Raw genomic sequence first — 14,927 nt, 5'->3', positions numbered from 1 at the left:
GGGCCCCTCGGTGATCGTGCCAGGGGGCCCCTCAGAGATGCGTGCCAGGGGGCCCCGAGGCCAGCGGACAGTGTGCCCTGTGCACCTGCATCGTCCCCCTTACCCTCCTCCTCCCTCTCCTTCATTTCTCCTTAAGGTGAAGAGGGGAACGTACCCCCCGGTGCTTTTTCTCACCTGGGCCTTTTGCCATTAGGGTGCAGAGACTGAGCGGCCATGGGGCTCTGAGCCCTTCTGGCCTCACTGCCTTTGAGCCCAAGGTTGGCGGTCCTCAAGTTGTTTTTCTCTCTGGCCACTTTCTTGGGGCCCATGAGATCCTGGCCCAGTAAGTCCTGTGGTTGATCTTTACCATAAGTAGCAGAAGGAAAGTTGTCTTTAGCAGCAAGCTGTCTATAGGTCCCGGGATCTGTGCCACCCAGCTCGGCGGAATGTGGGTGTCTCCATGTTTGGGGCCCCACGTTGCCTCTGGAGCCCTGGGCCGGGAGCCAGCACTGAGCTCTGGCCTGGGGACGTGGCCTGCAGTGGCAGCCATGGGAGGCCTCACCCACCCCCTCTTGCCACCCGTTTCCGTCCTTGATGAAAGGCCCCGGGGCAGCTAGCCCTCCCCTCCCAGCCTCGCTCATGCAGAAGGAATGTCTGTCCTGTTATCATGAGCTCTGCAGTGACTTTCATGAGCCTCCCAGGAAGCCTGAGGGTTGTAGCAGATGAGGCCCCAAGACAAGGCAGGAGGTGGAGGGCTGGCCTCAGGTCAACAGCTGTAGTTAGACTCCTCGGAGGTGACCTGGAAGCCTGTGGCCTTTCTGTGGCAAATGCAGGAGCTGTAGTGAGAGATGTCACCTGCAGTCATGCAGCCAGATTGATAGGCGCTGGTCTCTGTGTCCTCTGGCCCTTGCCTGGGACTCACGTGGCCAGGGGGCCTGAATGGGGTCATGAGGTCAAGGATTCAGAGCAGGCCACCGGCATCGACCAGCAGCGTTGTTTGCATCGGTGGTGAGCCAAGAAGGGTCCACTTCTGAGACTTGAGTGTAGATCACATGGGTGCTGTGGGCGGACGGGGCGTCCGTTTGTCATGCACATTCCAGAACAGCATTGGAAGGTCCTGATCCGGTCAGAGTTCTCGCGTCACCTTCGGGTCTCCAGCCATGCCGTCGGCAGCAGGTTCAACCTACTGGGCACAGGATACTAGATAAGACTTTCTTTTAGCCAGAAACCTCCCCGGGGTCCTCCTTGCGCTTTGCGTGGGAGCCTCAAGGAGGGCGGATGGGGTCTGGCCTGGCAGCCTGGCCAGTGTGAGTCAGGCTTCAGAAGAGCCAGGACCCCAACCAAGCCCTTAGCCCTTCTGGGTGGGTCCCTTCCTTTGCAGAGTGGGGGTCCTGATCCCCGCTGCTCCTGGCTGGCAATAGCCCTTAAGTGGTGGCTGCTAGGAGATTCACCTGTCCTCTGCCTCCCCCCCCCCACCCCCCCCCCCCCCCCCCCAGCAGCTTGGTCGTCCACATGCACACAGGAGCACGCACATGCTTATGTGGAGAGCTCCAAAATTCAGAACCGATGGTTCTGCACCTGCCACGTGGGCACCTTGCTGTCTCCCCGTCAGCACTGAGATCTGTCGGGACTGACCCAGCGCAGGCCGAGGTGGCCAGAGCCTGGCTGCTGAGGTTGAGCCCCCACTCCACCACCCCTTTCGGTCCCACGGAAGCTACCTGTCTTCTCCTTTGATTCTGTTCCTCCCCTGAAGAGCTGAGGTGGGGACCGGGCATCTCCAGGAACACTCCCTGGGGTTGCCCTAAGTGTCACAACTGAATGCTGCGCTCCCCCACCCACCCACCACTGCTCTAGGAGGAATCGGAGAGGCAGCTCAGCTTGACCGAGGCACAGACCAAGGAAGCCCTGCTCGCCCTGCTGCCAGCGCTCTCTGGCTCGGCACACCAGGTAGGAGGCGAGGTGGCTCCCGCGGGACCCCACTGCCCACAGGAAATCTCTCCGGGCCCTACCTCGTGTGTTTTGTGGCAGAGTTACACCGAGTGGCTGCAGGAACTCCGAGAGAAGGGCCCCGAGCTGCTGAAGCCACCGCCAGCTAGCACAGAGCCCTCCTCGGTAAGCACGGGTGCCGACACACACCTTTGCCGGGGCCGCCGCCGTCACTTCTGCTGTCCCCTGTTGCTGGGAAGGGAGGGTGCCTGGAGCTGCCTCATCAGGCAGCTGGGCGAAACCTTTGTGCTTGGCTAGCCAGACCCCTGTTCTGCCCTCAGGACCTGGCCTCCAAGCTGAGGGAGGCCGAGGAGACCCAGAACAGTCTGCAGGCTGAGTGTGACCAGTACCGCACCATCCTGGCGGAGACGGTAGGGTGCGAGAGGCAGGACCTCTGGCAAGGCTCTTGGCTGGGTGTCCCTCACGGGGCTGCCAGGAAAGAGCTCTCAGAGCCTCCAGGCAGTGGGCAGGCCAGTGGCCCTGGGGGAAAGAGCCCTGGGTTCAGACTCTGGCTCTGTGCGCCCTTGGGCGAGCCGTTGCCCCTGCCTGGGCCCCAAAGGGGATGAAGGAGGTGCTCAGGCCTTCGTTGCTTCTGAGCGGAGGAGAGGGCTGGGCTGCGGGTTTGGAGCTGGGGGTGCAGAGACAGTCGGGACACGGAACAGTCTGGGAAAGGAAGAGGTGGGCATCTGGCTGACGGCGGGCTTGCAGCCACTGTCCGTGTGACTGCCGGAGCCACACTAAGTCTAGACCTCCTGCCCGACCCCGTCCCGGGCCCGAGATCAGCGCTGGTGGCAAACCCAACGGAGATGAGAACCCTGGTGGTGTCCTTCGGGTCACAGACCTCATTCCCCTGCATGGCCCACGCACAGCCTTCGTTCGCACACTGGCCAGAGACCCCACTCGGGGACTGTGGCCCGCCTTCCTCCCCATGTGACAACTATGACGAAGTCAGAGCTGGGCCACGCTGACAGCCAGGCAGCCATCCCAGAGGAGCCAGGGGCACTAGGCTGCGGTTGTGTTCATGGGGGTGCGGTCTACAGGCAGAGGGGCCCCGCCTCAGTGTCCCTTTCCCCCAGGAGGGCATGCTCAAGGACCTACAGAGGAGCGTGGAGGAGGAGGAGCAGGTGTGGAAGGCCAAAGTGAGCGCCACGGAGGAGGAGCTCCAGAAGGTACTGGAAGGGCCCTGAGACCCTGGCCTGGGACCGGTGACCTGGGCGTCGCTCTGGGGGGGTCCGCCTTCCCTAAGAATTCAGACACAACTTCCCAAAGGCCCACAGCTAGATCAGAATTCATCAAAACCAGGGGGAGCGCCGATGGGGTCACGTGGGTCTCCTGGAAGCCAGGAGGCGAGTGCGCTGGGTTTTGGCGATGCCACATAAAGTGTTGATTACGGAGTGACTGCTGACTTCTCCGTCTGCAGGGCACCCCCACCCCTACCCTAGGGAGAGGCTGCTGGTCATGCATGAGGTGGGCGGGCACCACTGGGCTTCCTGGGACAGGGGGCCCCGTCCTGCTCGGGTCCGGGGACACGTGGCACCGCATCCCAGGGGCTCGCATTTGATGGGACCTTGCCCTTGCTTTGCAGTCACGGGTCACAGTGACACATCTCGAAGAGATCGTAGAGAAGCTGAGAGGAGAACTTGAAAGTTCAGATCAGGTAGGCGCGGGGGCTCTGCCCAGAGGGCTGCTTTCCTCATTACAGAGGCCACCGTAGTTCTTTCTCCCTCGTGGACCGCACGTGTTGAGAGGGGCGGAGGGATCTCGTCTGTCCTGCTTTTCTTTCTTGAGAGCCACTTGGCAACTCGGAGCGGCCCGAGATAGCAGAGGGCCTGTGCGGGATGCCCGGCCCCGGCACACGGCAGCGTCTGCAGCGTGGGAGGGGCGTCGGGTGGCCCCAGGGCTCTGCAGACACGGTCAGCCCTGGCCTTGTGGAGGGGGCCTCTGGTGCCCACCTAACAAGGAAATCTAAAAGCTCTTCCCCACCGTGGAGTCTGGAACACATCTGGGCCCAGGAGTGCCGGAGTTCAGGACAGTGTTCTGCTGCCAGGGACTCATTTCTGCCTGTCCTTGGTTGGCCCATCGCCAACAGGCCACGGAAAGTCTCCCAGCCCCTACCCCAGGGCAGCCAGCCTTGTTGCGCCCCGTCACCCTGTCCCCCGTGGTCAGTGCCTCCTGCTGGCCCACTCGAGGCCTGTGGTGTGTGTGTGTGTGTGTGTGTGTGTGTGTGTGTGTGTATCCAGGTGCGGGAACACACCTCACATCTGGAAGCAGAGCTGGAGAAGCACATGGCGGCCTCCAGCGCCGAGTGCCAGAGCTACGCCAAGGAGGTGGCAGGGATGAGTCTGCCCGGCGAGGTCTCCAGCCCGTCCTGGGTTTCTCCTTCCATGGTGCTCATTAATAGGAACTCAGAGTCTGGGCTCTCGGGCTTCTGCCCCGGCCGTGGGCCAGCTGACCTGAGAGGGGTGTCATGGGCCAATGGCAGAAAGACCGTGCCACCAGCAGGGAAGCATACAGCAGGACAGCCTCGTGAGGCCACTTCCTTCCCTGGCCCGGGGACACCATTTCAGAGGCAAATGGGCTTAAATTTGATACCGTTTACTGACTGTTCAGAGGCGGCAACCCCCCCCACCCCCCCAGTCCTGGTTTGATTTCAAACTTTTGGCCGTATTTTATAAGATGGTCTGTAAACCAAGATCCAAGACAGGCCTGTAGTGGATTCTGTCTTCCCCACGTCTTCAGAGAGAAACCGTAGTTTGGGGAGGCCGAGGAGCCCCTGCCAGGCCCATGCTGCTCCGGAATGCTCTCAGGGCTTGGAGCGGCTTGTGTGCGTAGGTGTTAACTCATAGGAACTGGTTTTCTTTTCTCCTTTTCCCCCCATCACCTGGATTCGTTTTCTCTCCAAGTTGAGGCAACTTTTATTAGAATCTCAGTCTCAGCTGGATGCAGCCAAGAGTGAAGCCCAGAAACAAAGCAATGAGCTCGCCCTGGTGAGTGAGCGTGGACGGGAGGGGAATGGTGCCAGGGCGTGTGTGCGGTTCATTGGCCAGTCGTGGTTCTCCACCCCGTGCAAGGTCACACGGCACAGTGGAGTGGGGTGTGCCCCGGTGTAACCTCTGGGGCCGGCTTTGATCAGCCGTGCTGAAGGGGCTCCTTGCGCGTTGGCCCAGAACTCGGAGCTGGGCGTGTGGCTGCCAGGGCCAGTGCTCGGGCTCTAGTCACACGTCCCCTGGTGCGGCCTGGCCCCGTAAAGGCACTGGGAGCTCAGGGCAGGGGTTCTGGGAAGTTCAAATCTCCGTGAGCCCTGTGGCTCAGCACTACCTCGCCCTCCGTGGCCCTCGGGTGTTTTCTCACTTCAGCAGTGGCTCAGACCCATTCAGTCAAATGTATGGGTGGGCACTGAGGCAGGGGGATGACCGGGGGTGCCATTTCCTGCTGTGTGGGGTTCCCTGCCGTGCAGGTGACCTCGGGTCCTCTTAGTTGTCTGCTTTGGCAGCTGCCCCGCTCCCTGCTGCCCGGCAAGGTCAGTGAGGCCCCACGGAGTCGGGCCTCCCCGTCCTGGTCCCAGCTGTGGGACTACAGCCACAAGCCGTGGCCCCGGAGGCCACAGCCTATTCCGTTGGATCTGTGGTCTTTCTTCACACCTTGAATTCACGGTTAACACTTAGAAATTGGTAGATCTTGGATACAAACACACGTGCCTGGTTTTTTGAGAGGAGACGGAAGGTCTGGTCCGTGGTGCTGGCGTTCTCACAGCAGCATCCATGTTGGGGCACAAGCTCCTGACTCCACAGGGGCCCCTCAGGTTATTAGGGCCTCACCTGGGACTGTCACACTAGAGGGCAGGTGCCATCCATGCCGAATCACCTGAGCCCGAAAGCTGCTAACCTAAGCCGGGTCTAGGCGACCAGCCTTAGGGGTGCTGTCCCAGTTGAGGTCCTGTGCAGAGAAGATCCCCAAATTCCTCATCATCAAAGGCCTGCGCATTTTGGGGTCACCTTTGGGGGGCTGGTGTTGGGAAGGAGGGAAGCAGGAAAGTGTACCCGCACACTAGGGGTACCCTTTGGAGCAGGGCCTTTTGGAATGGGGCCCGAGACCATCCATGCCCGCTGGAGAGCTCACACCGAGTGCCCACGCAGATCCCCCGACTAGAACCTTTACCAGCGCTTCGTGGGCAATGCTGCTTCCGCTTCAGGTTGGAGGCCCAGTGCCTGGGGGGCCACCACGTGTGTCACCTGCTCCCAGCGATGGAGCTCTGGTGTGATGGGACCTTGATAGGCACGTGTCCTCTCGTGATCTTTTTTAGGCCCTAAATCGTGGGCTGCATCTGGAAGGAATCCGGGACAGGGACATAGGCAGTGTTTGTGCAGAGCCTGTCCACCGCCTCTCCCTCCCGTTTGGATTCCTTAGCTGTGTGTGTGCCATGTCCATCAGGGGTCACCTTGCTCCCGGGGAGGGCTCCACGGCTGGCCTTGGAGCAAAGCATGTGGATGGGACCAGTGTGGGCCCCTCAGAGTTTGGCTCCGGTGAGGGATCATGGCACTGGCCCCCTGCCCAGTGAACCTGCATGGGGACTCTGACAGAGGTCATAGTTCCCAAACCAGGTCCCCCATAGGGGCTCCAGCCGTGGAGAGCCTGTGCCGTCCTCCTGAGGGGCCTGTGCGTGTGTGCGTGGCACGGTGGGCGTGTGTCTGGCTGTGTATTTGCACAAACCCACCCTCCCTGTTTCAGGTCAGGCAGCAGCTGAGTGAGATGCAGAGCCACGTAGAGGATGGTGACGTAGCTGGGTCCCCGGCTGTCCCCCCTGAGGCCCCCCCAGCAGAGCAGGACCCTGTCGAGGTTAGGGCGGTGAGCCGGTCCCCAGATGTCTGTCACTAACAGCCCGCGTGGGCCCCCTCGAGCCCAGTTGGAGAGCAAAGGCGGCAGGCCTCTGTTCCGGCTAAACACTGGCAACTTGCGGCCTCCAGCGCCTGCTCTCCCCACCCCGCTCTGCCCCGAGAGGGACCACCAGGTTCTGAGGAAGTCCCAGAGCAGAGGAAGGGGCAGGGAAGCAGCCAGACGGAGAGGGGTTGGGCGCTGGATCTTAACAGTTGTGCGCAGGAGTGGGGGGAAGAGGGAGTCGGGCGGCTGGGCCTGCAGTCAGGGAGTCTGGTCTCCCGCCCGGGCCCTCGCAGGCACGTCACAGCAGGGTGCTTGCCCTCCAGACTCTGGACCCAAGTGGCTGTGGTTGCGAGCCCTCAGCGGGAGGTGGGGGCCTGTCACCAGAGTGGCAGTGGTGGGCACAACACTGTGGGGCTGGGACTTGCACGGTGGCTCTGAGGCCTCCTTGTGCTGTGAGTCTCAGGAAAGGTGTCTGAGGTCAGCAGAGGTGGTGGCTCTGGACCTGGGGGCCAAGGCACCGTCTCCCCGCAGCGGGAGTGTGGGAGCGACTGTCAGCCGGCTGGTGGGCAGCCAGGGGCAGGGAAAGGCCGAGGGGGCGCAAGGAGCTAGGAGACGGTGCCTGCCCAGGAACCCTGGTTCCCAAGGGGGTCCTTCACCGGGTTCCCACAGTCTGTGCGGTGTTTCCACGCAGCTGAAGACGCAGCTGGAGCGGACGGAAGCCCTCCTGGAGGACGAGCAGACACAACGGCAGAAGCTCACGGCCGAGTTTGAGGAGGTCAGGCCCTGCCTCTGTAGCCCTCGGGGTGTCGGGGACAGTGGGGGTGCAGGCCGGGGTCTGCCAGGCGGTCTGGCCTTGTCCCTCCCGGGGGGGGGGGGGTGCCACACAGTCCCCTGCCCCGTGCGTGTGGGTCCCGCCTGCTCTCCCTGGCCACAGCCTTAATCCCCTCCTGGTGGGTGTCCCCAGGCGGACTTGTAGGACCTGTGGGGTGTGTATGGCGTCCCGCCCATGCCCTGCTGCCCTCTCTCTACACCAAGGCTCAGAGCTCAGCGTGTCGGCTGCAGACAGAGCTGGAGAAGCTCCGCAGCATGGGGCCCCTCGAGTCTTCAGAAGCAGAGGAGGCCACGCGGCTGAAGGTAAGGGGGCCCGGGGGGTCTGTTCCAGGGCTCAGGGTGGGGTCAGGAAAGGAGCGTCCTGGCTCTTGCCACCATCTCCCACTGTCGCTCCGTGCGGTGGGAGCCATCTTGAGGCCCCTCGGGCAGGGTCCAGCCTCATTTGGTGGTGATGGGGGTGGCGGGATGTCTAAACTTTCGATGTCGCACACAGCAGCCATCAGTCAGCGGGGCTGTTTACATTAAACAAAACTGGAAGTTCAGTTCCTCGGTCACGCTAGCCACAGTACGCCGTAGGACACGCCCATAGGAAGCATGGGCATAGGAAGCTCTCCTGGTAGTGCTGGTAGCTGGGACACAGACCTGTCTCTGGGTGACCAGGAGACCACATCCTCCCGCCGCCTTTGGAAGACTCCGGCTTCCCGGGCATATAGCCACGTGGTCTTTCTGCTGTGTGCCATGTGACAGCTGATCTCCTTTGATCCTGTGACCACCCACAGGAGAGACTAGAAAAAGAGAAGAAGTTAACCAGTGACCTGGGACGCGCTGCCACCAAATTACAGGAGCTTTTAAAGACGACCCAGGAGCAGCTGGCAAAGGAGAAAGACACAGTGAAGAAATTGCAGGAGCAGCTGGACAGAACAGTGAGTGTCCTGGCCCTAACCGTGGCCTCGGCTGCCCCATCCCCGGAGCTGGGCCCTGGTCCAGAGCAGAGCAGACCCCATGGGAGTCAGGGTGGGAAGAGCCAGGTGGGGTTGTGGGAGCCCCAGGACTCCCAGGACGCAGGATAGATAGGAGACCCAGGCCTGGGGGGGCTGGAAGTGGTGGGGACAGACTCCTGAAAGCAGGTGGCAGGACATTCAGCCTGCTGGGCCTAGCACCTGCCCTCCTGTGGCTCCCCTTGGTGGGAAGTATGTCTCTGGCCCCCCACTGCCAGCTAGGTCCTCGCTCTGCAGCCTGGGGGACCAGGGTCCTCACCCAACTCAGGGCCCTCCCTCTCCTGTGTCCCCGGCTCCTGTCAGCCCCCGGAGTCCACTCTGGTTTTCCAGACTTGCTGGGCTGGGTGTTCTCTGAAAGTATTGGAGTGGTGGGGGGTGTTAATCCCAAGGGGTGACTGGAGGTCCTTAGGAGTTCGGGGTGAGTGCTCGCCTTGGCTCTTTGACCCCAGCCTCTCCTTCCGTCTGCCCACCTTTGTTCACAGGAGGACAGTAGCAGTTCAAAGGAGGGCACTTCTGTCTGAGTCTCCTCTGCGGGAAGAGAAGTTACTGTTCAACTTACCAAAATGCCTTACACATTCCTTACAGATAAATAAACCAACCAACAGCGTTATCCAGGCCCAACTTCCAGTAGCTCTGAGAGAAGCCATTAGAGACGAGAGTCTCTTAGAATCACAGAAATAGATCTTCCAGACCCCTGTTTATAAAAGAACCTTTATCACGTTTGATAAACACTATTCCCCAGGACCAGGCCTGGACCACCACCGAGCAGACGCCAAAGCCCTTATCAGCTCCGTGACAGACCCCAGGGTGTGAGCTGGGGAGGCTGGGGCCTCTGGGGACCCATGTGTCAATCAGTGCAATTGTTTTCTCTCACTGGGCTGGGGGCTGGGAGGCGGGCGGGGCCCGGTGGGGAGCCTCAAAGGCTGTGGGACAGACTGGAGGGTCACAGCCCGGCCCAGCGAGGCAGCAGCCCCTCAGCCCTGGGAGAAGTTGCCAGCAAGAACTGATGTATGACCTCCAGATGTTAATGCCATTAAAACCAACGTCGCCCGGCACTTCGGTCTCGTCTGGTCTGCTGGGGCTCCCTGGCCTGGCCGCTGGGCCCCGGATGAGGAACAAAGAGGGGCTGTCTCCCTCAGGGGAAGAACAAGCATGCTGTTTGGTTCCCCTGAAATCAGGAGATTTGTAGCTGTCTTGGGGCTCCCCCAGCACTTCTCCCGGTCATGGCACCCAGTGGCCAGATGTGCTGACCGCTGCCCCCACCCTTCAGAATCGGAGGCTACCTAAGCAGGCCATGGGTGGCCTAGGCTGTTGTCTGGGGTGAGCTCTGTGAACGAGCAAGGGAATCTGTGTCCTGACTGAGGCTTGGACGCTCCTCTGTGCCTCAGGGGTGTGGTCCAGAGCTGGAGCAGCCAGCCCAGACTTGCCAAGATCCTAAGACCCACTGTGTCTGGTGGCTGGAGGCAGCGTGGTCTTGGAGGAAGCAGTGGGAATCGAGCTTGAGCAACACCTGGATTGGAGGGGTCGGGTCCCAGGATGGGTGGGACCAAGCCAGGAGCAAGCAGGTGGATCTGAGCAGCCTGGGGCTTGGTGGCCAGCATCAACCAGTCCTGTTAAGGGGTTGCCTCGAGCAAGCACTGTCCCCTTTCATCACCCTCCTGAGCCTCAGGCCTGTGACAGGAGTTGGATTGGCTAGGGAGAGGGCACACACCCTCACAGCAGGTCCAGCACGATGGGGAGGGTGCCAAAGAAGGGCAATCCAAGAACTAGCCTCCACTGCCTGCTTTGGGACCTCCGTATGTCAGGAGTCAAACCCACCAGAGGGCACTTCTGTGGGTGGCCGTCACGGGAACCCTGAGACCCAGGCAGCATGTTCTCAAGCCGGCAGCCTCCGCACTGAGCAATCCTCCCGAGGCCAGGCAGTACTGCCTTCAATCTGCAGGACCCTGACCTGGTCCCGGCTCCTGTGGGCCACCTAATCATGCTACGTGGCACCTACGTATTGCAATGGTATTGGCATAAAGGATGCTGGGAGTTTGAGGAAGGCTCCCCAGAAAAGTGAGCTTAAGCTGGAGTTCACCAGAGCAGGAGATGTTTGTCAGGGGAGGGGAGAAAGGCCCAAGGCCAAGGGGACGGCAGGTGCAGGGACAGGAAGTGAGGTTGAGGGGGCCTTGTAGAGCCAGGTTACAAAGGACAAGGTGTCCGGACAGGTAAGGCAGTAGGGGCTGTGAGATTTTTAAGCAAGAGGAGACCATCCTACCTGTCCTAGAACTCTGGAGGGGGCTTACGTGGAAAGAGGAAGCCCATGCTTTCTGGCAGGAGACTGAACAGAAGTGACTGGTAATACCTGATGCTGACCACATGCCCAGCCCTGCCCTTGGGTCTCGCGTGAAACTTTTCAGAACCCATGGGCGGTATACCGCCCCCCCCCCGTCCCCGCCCCGCCATTTTACAAAGAATCCCCACAGAAGGGAAAGCTCACCTGGTAAAAGGCAAGGCAGGTTTTAAACCCACCTTATTGTCAGTGCAGCACGCAGCCTGGAGGGCCAGCTGGAGAAGAGTTGTGGAGTCCATGGACCCCATGAACAGTGGCCACTGAACACCCCCCAAACCTGTGGTCCCTCACTGTACCTTCCATGTCCCCTGTGCACGAGGAGCAGGGATTCTGTGCTGGAGGACTGGCCCTATGGGGGGAGTCACAACCCTCCTCCTGCTGACACGGTGGCCTTAAGGCAAGTGGTTTGGGGCCCTGGTCAGTCTCCTGTTGGAAAACTGAGGCCAGACTTGGCCCTGCGCCAGGACGCCCGCCTCAGAGTTGTCACCAGGCCCTGTGAGCCTACATTTCTAGTAAGTTCCATCCCCTTGCCATGCTGCAGAATTGAGAACCCCTATGCGGGGCAGATGCCCTCTGAAGGCACAGGAACGGGGGGGCTCTGGGGCAAGAAAGGCACAGAGAGAGACCTGGGGGTACCAAACTGCCGCCTTCGGGTATTACAGGGCAGCAGCTGCTCCCTGGGTTCTGGCTCCAGCCCTACCCCCTGCTCAAACCACGTGGTAAGAGGCCCAGTGTCCACCGGCTAAGAGGAGGTAAAACAAAGGCAGGGTGTGGGGCCCCTGGGGGCTCTGAAAATGCCACGTCGGAGACTACCTGCCACTCAGCCTTTAAGGGCCCATCGTCAGTCTTCCGCTCCACACGCCCCAGCAAATGTGCCATGCAGCGCTGAGGCCTGGCAGAAGGGAACCCAAGTTCGCCAAGCAGCCTGATAGGGTTTGCCTCTGCCTGGCCTCCTCGCCAGGGCTGTTCCTGGGCAAGCTTCCATCACCAGGCTGGGGAAGGAAGAAAGAGCCATTCAGGAAAATAACAGAGACAGCCACCCTTGGTAGATGCTAGAACAGGAGGCTGATAGGCACCTGGTGTTTGTCAGCATGGCACAGATGCCCTGAAAGCCTGGCTCATCGGCCCGGCCATTCCTAGCTGTGCGTCCTGCAAATGGAGTACCGGTGCAGCACAGGACAACCGGCTCTTGCAGTCGCTTGCTAAGTTCAATGTGGAGGCAGGAGTCACCCGGGCTCGGTTAGAGAGAGCACTGGCTGGACCGCCAGCCTGCTGACAAGAAGCCATGCTCTCCCCTAGGTCAGGCTTCGCAGAGGCCCACAGCCGGGGCTCAGCACTGGCACTGCCATCGGAGACCCCCGACAGTGCAAGTGGGAGAGTTCTGAGAAGATCTAGTCTACACCCCGCCCTTCAGAGGCTCCAGGAATTGACCTGAAGCTCCAGGGTCACACAGCCCATAAACAGCCATCTCCAGACCTGGGAGCCCCATCATGCCAGCAGCGACTCTTGTGACTAAGTTCCTCTGGTCACCTCAGCATGATATTTAGTAAAATGTATACACACCAGGATGCCTGGCCTGTAGGCAGCAAAAACACAAGGTTTTAGAAACCACCAGACACCTCCATAAATGTCTTCTAAGCTCCCTTCAGGTTTGGGTCTAACAGGATTCAAAGCCCAAAAGAACTCTCGCCCTTTCCTGCCCCAGTTCCAGTCTCATCCCTGGCACTGAACAAGATTAACCTCAGAAATCCAGATGTCAGAAACAAGGAACTCCCGTGGGATACAATGGGAATAGCTTAGGGACAGAAAACAAGAAATCCAAATTGTAGTCCCAGGGCTGCCCAGAAGTTGTGTGACTTTCCTTCCTGGGCTGCCTACCAAGGGCACTGGCTAGGGGCTGGGGAAGTCTCAAGGGCAGACCTGGCCGGCCAGATGCAGCTCAAGTTACACAAGCCTTCCTTCCACCAAAACTCTGGCTCCTAGAACTGCACCCTCTTGCAGCCACAATGCAATTATGGGTGACCCTTGAACAACTCGGGGGTTAGGGGCAAGATACCCCTACCTGCATAGTGAAGAATCTGTGTATTACTTTTTTGTTGTCTTTTTTAAGTAGGCTCCACACCCAGCAAAGAGCCTAACATGGGGCTTGAACTCACGACTCTGAGATCAAGACCTGAGCTGAGATCAAGAGTCAGGATTTAACCGACTGAGCTACCCAGGCACCCGTGTATTACATTTTTTGACTCCTCCAAAAACTCTACCAATAGCCTCCTAGTGACATGAAGCCTTACCAATAACAGATTAATACATTTTGCAAGGTATGTGTATTATACACTGTATTCTTACAATAAAGCTGATGTTAAAATCATAAGGAAAATCCACAAATAAATGGACCCACACAGTGCAAACTTGTATTGTTCAAGGGTCAACCATAATGACCCTTCTTCTAGCTGCAGCTCAGCTGCAACTTGGTCTGGAGAGTGTTGCCGTGTTTCAGAAATGCCCAGATCACGGAAAAGTGATGTGTCCCTGGACATATCCAATCTGTTAGTCCCAAGAGCAACAAACCAGTCAAGAAACAGAAGCTGCCCTTCCTGTGTGTGTGGACAAGCCAGCACTCTGGGCAGTTCTGCAAAAAGGAAACCACTCGACTGAGCCTAATTCTATTATCTGAGTCGCTGTGCTGTTTTCTCAGGGATTAATATTCCCTGAAAGAACGAACTTCACAGTCAAGCTCTGAATTTGTTAGCAATGGCTTTATTTGCTTCTTTCCTGGGGCAAGAGAGTATCACTTTAGTCAGCTTTCCACAAACACATTTTTGTAAGGTGTTTACACTTGTAAAAATGTAAATGTGTTTGCTGAGAGCAGAGTATACCTGCCAGTTTTACTCCTCACCAGTGTTGGCTGAGGTCTCAAACTCTAATTCTGCATCAGAATTACCTGGAGTCCTTGTTAGCAGGATTCTTGGGCCCCAACCTCAGGGATCCAGTAAGAATCTCTCAAAAGTTCCCCTAGGTAGAGATAACAAGTAACTATTAGCATCTTCCCAATTTCTGGTGTAAGAGTGGAGTGTTGGAAGACGTTTACGTTCTCTTACATCCCTGTACCAATTTGAAATCCTTCCATTCCCACAGCCATGCATCCCTCTCCCATACCCCCAACACACATGCAAATGCACACACACCAGCAGGAAAGGGTGGTTACACAGGTAGTGCCACATGTCACAAGCTAAAACCACAGAAAAAAGCTTCCTTCTTTTAAAACTCTTTGACCAAATACCTGGCTGTATCTACATGGCTGATTCTGGAGTAGGGCAGCCGTGGCCTGTGATGCTTCTTGGGCAGGCTGTTAATATACACGGTCTCTGAAAGCACTGCTTTGCAGTAGAGAAAATAAGAAACTCCGGAAAAAAGAATGACAAGCAGTCCATCAGTAACAGTAAGCCAGTAGCCGGCACTGTCTTCTAGACCTTTTTTTCTTTTTTCTTTTTTGAGAGCGAGTGTGGAGGAGGGGGCAGAGGGTGAGAGACAGACAGACACACGGACAGACGGAGGGAGGGAAGGAGGGAGGGAGGGAGGGAGGGAAGGAGGGTGGGAGGGAGAGCAGGCTCTACACCCAGCCTGGAACCAAACATGTAGCTTGATCTCATGACCCTGGGATCATGACCTGAGCTGAAATCAAGAGTCAGATGTTCTTCAACTGACTGAACCACCCAGGTGCCCCTACACAACTCTGAAAGAAGTATTTTAAGTGTAACTTTTTTGTCTCCCAAACAAATCAGGAGATATAAGCCTGCTGTTTGAATACACATTTAGAGTAGGAAAGGATTCCCAACTTTTACACCAACTTCCTCGTTCAATAAGGGGGGAAAGAACTGTGATCTTAACTCTAATGGTCTGAAATACCCAAACCTCCACGC

At 58.5% G+C, this 14,927-nt stretch overlaps 1 protein-coding gene across 9 annotated transcripts in view; it reads left to right on the top strand.

The window, feature by feature from the left end:
• Positions 1 to 9,727, top strand: part of RRBP1 (ribosome binding protein 1) — a 66,688-nt gene extending 56,961 nt beyond the window's left edge. For 8 of the 9 annotated variants that reach the window (XM_040447756.1, XM_040447759.1, XM_040447764.1 and 5 more), the window contains 12 exons: positions 1,834 to 1,926; positions 2,008 to 2,091; positions 2,247 to 2,336; positions 3,042 to 3,134; positions 3,551 to 3,622; positions 4,206 to 4,301; positions 4,869 to 4,952; positions 6,694 to 6,801; positions 7,535 to 7,618; positions 7,879 to 7,977; positions 8,454 to 8,597; positions 9,155 to 9,727. In XM_040447756.1, coding sequence (XP_040303690.1) covers positions 1,834 to 1,926; positions 2,008 to 2,091; positions 2,247 to 2,336; positions 3,042 to 3,134; positions 3,551 to 3,622; positions 4,206 to 4,301; positions 4,869 to 4,952; positions 6,694 to 6,801; positions 7,535 to 7,618; positions 7,879 to 7,977; positions 8,454 to 8,597; positions 9,155 to 9,193 — 1,086 coding nt within the window. In that variant the 3' untranslated portion in view covers positions 9,194 to 9,727. The remainder of the gene's footprint in view (positions 1 to 1,833; positions 1,927 to 2,007; positions 2,092 to 2,246; positions 2,337 to 3,041; positions 3,135 to 3,550; positions 3,623 to 4,205; positions 4,302 to 4,868; positions 4,953 to 6,693; positions 6,802 to 7,534; positions 7,619 to 7,878; positions 7,978 to 8,453; positions 8,598 to 9,154) is intronic. The other variant, XM_040447757.1, reaches the window with a different exon arrangement.
• The last annotated feature ends 5,200 nt before the right edge of the window (positions 9,728 to 14,927 follow it).

The sequence above is a fragment of the Herpailurus yagouaroundi genome, unplaced genomic scaffold (genome assembly GCF_014898765.1).
Source record: "Herpailurus yagouaroundi ecotype Mexico unplaced genomic scaffold, PumYag 196, whole genome shotgun sequence".
NCBI classification, from domain to species: Eukaryota; Metazoa; Chordata; class Mammalia; order Carnivora; family Felidae; genus Herpailurus; species Herpailurus yagouaroundi.
Note: the sequence above shows the minus strand (reverse complement) of the source record. Positions and strands in the feature narration are given on the sequence as shown.